Genomic DNA, 5,756 nt, shown 5'->3' with positions numbered 1-5,756 from the left:
ACTCTCAATTTTTGTATTTTTCTTTTATTATCTTCAAATACAACCACTAAAAAAAAACCTCAAAATTTAAGCCATGGACCACAATCTTTTTAATACAATACTTTTAAATTTATAACATATATATCGTATAATTAATTTAGCTTTCCACACATAGTGCTAGTTTTAATCTAATTGTTTTAATTTAAAAATGTAGAAAACACACAAATCTATAGCTCCAAGCAAACTATTAGACTAAGACTAAGACATTATCAATGTACGAATTATTCAAATAAGACAACTAGCATGCATTATTGTTATTGAAACCTCATAATATGTTACCATGATACACATACAAAAAATGTGTTGCCAAATGTCAATTAAGTTCTTCACTGCTATGAATTTTCTAAGTTATCTAGGAGACAGATAACGATGTCATTATGAAATTTGGATATCTCTGACCTGATGTGTCCCCCAATCACATGGAACTCTGTTGCATTCATCAAAAATATATATCCTGGGATTTGATGTGTTCCCAAAATCAGTGTGAGACAGCTAGAAGCTCAAAGTTACTGATGCTGTAACAATGCAAGGATAAAAACTAAAAAGACTAAACATTAAATAAAGATCATATTAAAATTCAATAATGAATAGTATTTCACAATATACAAAAATAGTAAAGAAGAGACAATATAGAACAAGTGGTTGTTATTGACAGTAAATTAGGTGCAAGTATTTAAACCTTTTACTAGCTAGAAGAGACAATATAGTACATTGAAATTGATTAGCAATTTCCTAAAATAATAAAGTTTGAACAGTCATACACAGAAAGAAGATAGCATATATCTTTTTTCTTTTGTATATTCATATATATCCATCAAAACTCATAGGATCCTTACACAAGAAAAAAAACAGAGGAGAAAAAATGTCTGAGAATGCAACTCATCATGTGGTGATGCTTCCATGGTCTGCATTTGGCCATTTGATTCCCTTTTTCCAACTCTCCATAGACATAGCCAAATTAGGCATTCATGTCTCCTTCATTTCAACACCAAAAAACATTCAAAGGCTTCCAAAACCACCTTCAGATTTATCTCATCTTTTACATTTGGTGGAAATTCCATTTCCATCATCATTAGACTCATCACATGTCTCTGGTGGTGAAGCCACTGTGGACATTCCATTTGACAAAATTCAGTACCTCAAGTTAGCATGGGATCAAATGCAAAACCCAGTGAAGGAATTTGTGTCTAAGTTGCAACCAGATTGGATCATTTGTGACTTTCATGCACACTGGACTGTAGAGATTGCTCAAGAGCTTCATGTGAAACTCATGTACTACTCTGTTTACTCTGCTTCCACTATTGTGTTCTTTGGACCACCCGGTCGAATGAGAGCACCAACATTGCCAGAAGTCCTAACATCACCAAGAGAATGGGTGAATTTTCCGTCTTCAGTGGCTTTTCAACGAAACGAGGCCATTGCGTTCTATCAAAGTGCATACATAGAAAACGTGACCGGGCTAAGAGACATTGATAGGATTGCCAGTGTAATAGACAGCGCAAATGCTCTATCATTTCGCAGCTGCTATGAGATGGAAGGTGAGTATTTGAATCTATATCAAGAACTTATTGAGAAGCCAGTGATTCCTGTAGGTTTGCTTCCTCCGGAGATGCCAGAGAGAAGAATTGTTGATGAGTCTTGGAGTAAGACTTTCGAGTGGCTTGATGCGCAAGCAACAAAGTCGGTAGTCTTTGTTGGGTTTGGTAGTGAGTGTAAGTTGAGCAAAGATCAAGTTTTTGAGATAGCTTATGGATTAGAGCTTTCTGAACTTCCATTTTTGTGGACATTGAGAAAACCAAGTTGGGCAATTCATGATCATGATTCTCTGCCTCTTGGATTTTGTGAAAGAACATCAAAGAGAGGAAAAGTTTGTTTTGGATGGGCACCACAAAAGGAAATTTTGGCACATAAATCTATTGGGGGGTCTTTGTTTCATTCTGGCTGGGGATCTATAATTGAGACTTTGATGTTTGGCCACACTCTTGTAGTGTTGCCATTTGTTGTTGATCAACCTCTTAATGCAAAGGCTTTGCTTGATAAGGGTCTTGCCATTGAAGTGAAGAGAAATAATGAAGATGGTTCATTTAGTAGAGATGACATAGCCAAATGCCTCAGAGAAGCTATGGTATTGGAGGAAGGAGAGATGCTTAGAATCAAGACAAGAGAAATTGCTAAAGTTGTAGGCGATTTGAAGCTTCACCATGATTACATGAAAGCATTTGTCAAGTTTCTTAGGACTTGATGAATCTGAGAATAGACCTTGTTATTAGTCCAAATGATTCTTATATTGAGTGATTAATGAATAAACTCTTAGGTTGTGTTTGATTAGTCATTAGTGTCTTAAGACAGATGCAGATATATTGAGACTATGGAGTCAGATAAGATAGTTACCGAACAAACTCTTAAATGTTATGGATGTATTTAAATGTAACTTAAGCAGTAGATCAGCTATGTAATAAATTACCTTCTGCTGTTGATTTTGTTGTATGGTTTGAGCAAAGCAAGTCTAGAATTACTTCCAACATGCAATAGATCAACTTGGAGGAAGTTTGGATGGTTAAAAACTTGATATTGAAAAATCGTTTTCTTAATATTGAAATGGTAATTAATGCATCAGAAAATATTTTTGATAGTTCACAAAAAAAATGTACTTGTAGAATGTAGAAAAGCTATCCATCTAGAACAAAATCTAATCTGAAAGTGAAACATCATCTTTCAGAAGTGCATGTGCATTAATTGGTAGAAAATTATGAACGGTAAGAGGAAGAAGTGGGAGCTATTGTTAGATGACATGCATGGATATCAAAATTTGTAAAGATAAAAAGAGAGGGTTTTTTGGTATTAATAACTTGAGTAGCTTTTATAAAACAATCTGGTGGTGATTAACTATCTCAAGTTGGATTGGATAAAAAAAAATACTAATAATGAAATTCATATTGCCGAAGTCAGTCACAATTATATGAAGCAAATTATTCAGATTCTTTCTGATAAATTCTAGATAGTAGGTTAGATCAGATACCGTGTCAAAATGTCGTTTGTTAATACCTTTTGCCGATGACCATATGAAACTTGTTTGACAAATTATGAGTGTATGGTAGATTTATCCATTGTTTACATTGTTTAAGCAGTTTTTCCAATGACATATACAATAAAAAGAACAAAAATGTGTAAAGAAATTTTTTGAATAAGTTATTTTTAATAAGAATAATTGAAATAGTATAAAGTGAGATTACTTGTTAATATTTTTCTTTGACCCAAGTTTGCTTTCATTGTCCCTTTAATTGGTCTATACAAATCATTTGCATATTCTATTTTCAAATTTTGTATAGTATAGACTTTTCCTTCTTGTAACAAATGTTTGAATTTGTTCATCATATTTTTTTCACAATTACTTTAATAAGTGTTTAATTTCCTGCAATGTTAGTAAATCATAGTTAATAATTAGTTACAAAAATTGATTACATTTATTTTTTTAAGTTATTAGAAAAAAAAACAATGAATAGCATATATTGAAAGAAGTATAGTTTTAAAGATATTAAAATACAATTATATATAAAGTATTATAAAATAATATAAAAAGTATAAAAAGCAAAAATAATTAAAGTATTTTTTTCGTAAATTTAATTTAAAAATACAATAAATATATTTGTTTTGTACCTTTTCATCTAATATAATCATTTCTAAGCAAATCAATTCTCTAGTAAAAAAGAAAAAATATTATTTATACATGTGAATACTGAATAGGTATTTCACATTCTTCTATCACATTTAAATTTAATAATCATTTCAATTATTTGCCTATTTAAATGTTTCAACTATTCAACTATTTATTAAAATAGTGTAAACTATATTTTGTGTCCCTTAAGTTTGACAAAAATTTTAAAAATATCCCTAAGTTTTATTTTGTTTTAATTTTGTCCTAGAAGTTTTCGAATTACATCAAATATACCCTTGACGGCTAATTTTTCAAATAATTTAAGATCAATTCAACAACAATTTCATAAGAACAACTCTCAACACAAGCAAATCAAGCATAATTTTCCTGCATTACTGTTAGATTCATCGTAAATTTTTTGAAAATTTAGTCGTCGAAGGTATATTTGATACAAATCGAAAATATTTGAGACAAAATTGAAACAAAATAAAATTTAGGGGTATTTTTGAAATTTTTGCCAAACTTTAACAACAAAAAATATACTTTACATTAGCTGGGTTGTGAAAAAAGTCTGAAACCTTCCTCAAGTTGCAAGTTTAATTTGTTGCATCTCTTGGAAATAAAAACACAGAAGAGTAACCTTGAAGGCATCTACCACTTGAAGTCAATGTCTATGCTATATTGCCAAATGCCAACATATTTTAATCTCATACTATCCATTATTGTTATTAATAATGATATGCATTGATATCATATGATAATGATCCTACATTAAACTATATAGTTAATTAATTTCCACAAAGACTAGTTTCGGTTGGTCACCCTTTTGCTATTTGAATATTGTGTTTCAACCTTCAAAGAAGAATATAGAAATGAAGTAAACATCTCTCTCTTCCTTACATTCTGAGAATCCAATCACTCACTGATTCATTTGCTGTTGTTGTGATCTGTATCATATCATGGCTGAAGCACTTGTTGTTGGAGCATTAGTTTCTGGCTCCATCAGCCTTGTTCTTAACAGGCTCATTTCACCTGAGTTTGTCAACTCGGTGGTGAGCAAGAAGCTGGACCGAAAGTTGGTTGAGAGGCTCAAGACTGCTCTCTTGGCTGCCAAAGCTCTGGCTGCTGACGCCGAGCAGAAGCAGTTTGGAAACGATCATGTGAGGAAATGGCTTGATAGTCTCAGGGATGCTCTCTACACTGCTGATGACTTGCTGGACCGTGTCTTCATCAAAGCTCAAATTCGCAAGAAGGTACGCATTCGCCTTCCTCTCCAGCTTAATTTATCTGTTAGGAAGATGGTGGCTAAGATAAACGAGGTGGTTAAAAGAATAGAAGATCTTCAGAAACTTAAAGATAGCCTTGGTCTGAAAGAGATTCCAACAGGTAGCTCCTCATGGAGAACTCCATCCACTTCTCTTGAAAGGGGAACTGTCTATGGCAGGGATGATGACAAACAGGCATTAATCAAGATGCTAAATGACAGCAATGATCATAACTTGTCCGTCATCTCTATTGTTGGTATGGGCGGGGTTGGTAAAACTACTTTAGCACAATGCCTGTACAACAATAAGGATTTGATGGACGGGGTTGATCTGAAAGCATGGATTTGTGTTTCAGAAAATTTTGATGTCGTTGAGACTACTAAGAATGTTATAAAGGGGATCTCTTCAGGTTTTTGTAGTCTTGACAACTTTGATCTACTTCAGCAAGATTTGAAGAAAAAACTGTCAGAAAAGAAGTTCTTCATTGTTTTGGATGATGTTTGGAGTGAAGATGCTGACAAGTGGAATAGTTTTATCACCCCTTTTCAACATGGGACAAAGGGAAGCACTATTCTCCTAACTACCCGCAAGGTAAATGTTGGTCGAATAGTCCAACACTATAACTCTTACACTCTCAAGGAACTGTCAGATGATTATTGTTGGTCTATTTTTGCTGACAATGCATCCTTTCCTGAGTCAAATGGGAGCTCGGAACTGGAAGAAATAGGTAGAAAGATTGTTGAGAGGTGTGATGGTTTGCCATTAGCTGCGGAAACACTTGGACGCTTGTTGCGCTC

General features: G+C 33.2%; 3 protein-coding genes across 4 annotated transcripts in view; all 3 read left to right on the top strand.

The window, feature by feature from the left end:
* The window catches only part of LOC107626564 (putative disease resistance protein At3g14460), an 87,589-nt gene that overhangs the window by 20,785 nt on the left and 61,048 nt on the right, over positions 1–5,756 (top strand). The gene's annotated exons all lie outside the window — the stretch shown is intronic.
* Positions 762–2,558, top strand: LOC107621876 (putative UDP-rhamnose:rhamnosyltransferase 1). The gene has a single exon (XM_016323861.2). It carries the CDS (start codon positions 902–904, stop codon positions 2,279–2,281), a length of 1,380 nt encoding a protein of 459 aa, XP_016179347.1. The 5' UTR covers positions 762–901; the 3' UTR covers positions 2,282–2,558.
* Positions 4,482–5,756, top strand: part of LOC110268294 (putative disease resistance RPP13-like protein 1) — a 1,322-nt gene continuing 47 nt past the window's right edge. Inside the window, exon 1 of the mRNA XM_021114274.1 lies at positions 4,482–5,750. Coding sequence (XP_020969933.1) covers positions 4,654–5,750 — 1,097 coding nt within the window. The 5' untranslated portion in view covers positions 4,482–4,653. The remainder of the gene's footprint in view (positions 5,751–5,756) is intronic.

The sequence above is a fragment of the Arachis ipaensis genome, chromosome B02 (genome assembly GCF_000816755.2).
Source record: "Arachis ipaensis cultivar K30076 chromosome B02, Araip1.1, whole genome shotgun sequence".
Taxonomy (NCBI): Eukaryota; Viridiplantae; Streptophyta; class Magnoliopsida; order Fabales; family Fabaceae; genus Arachis; species Arachis ipaensis.
The sequence above is the reverse complement of the archived record's forward strand: the minus strand, read 5'-3'. Positions and strand labels throughout refer to the sequence as shown.

Coding starts and splice junctions, on each gene's coding strand:
- LOC107621876 (XM_016323861.2), top strand. CDS start 902: ATGTCTGAGAATGCAACTCATCATGTGGTGATGCTTCCATGGTCTGCA.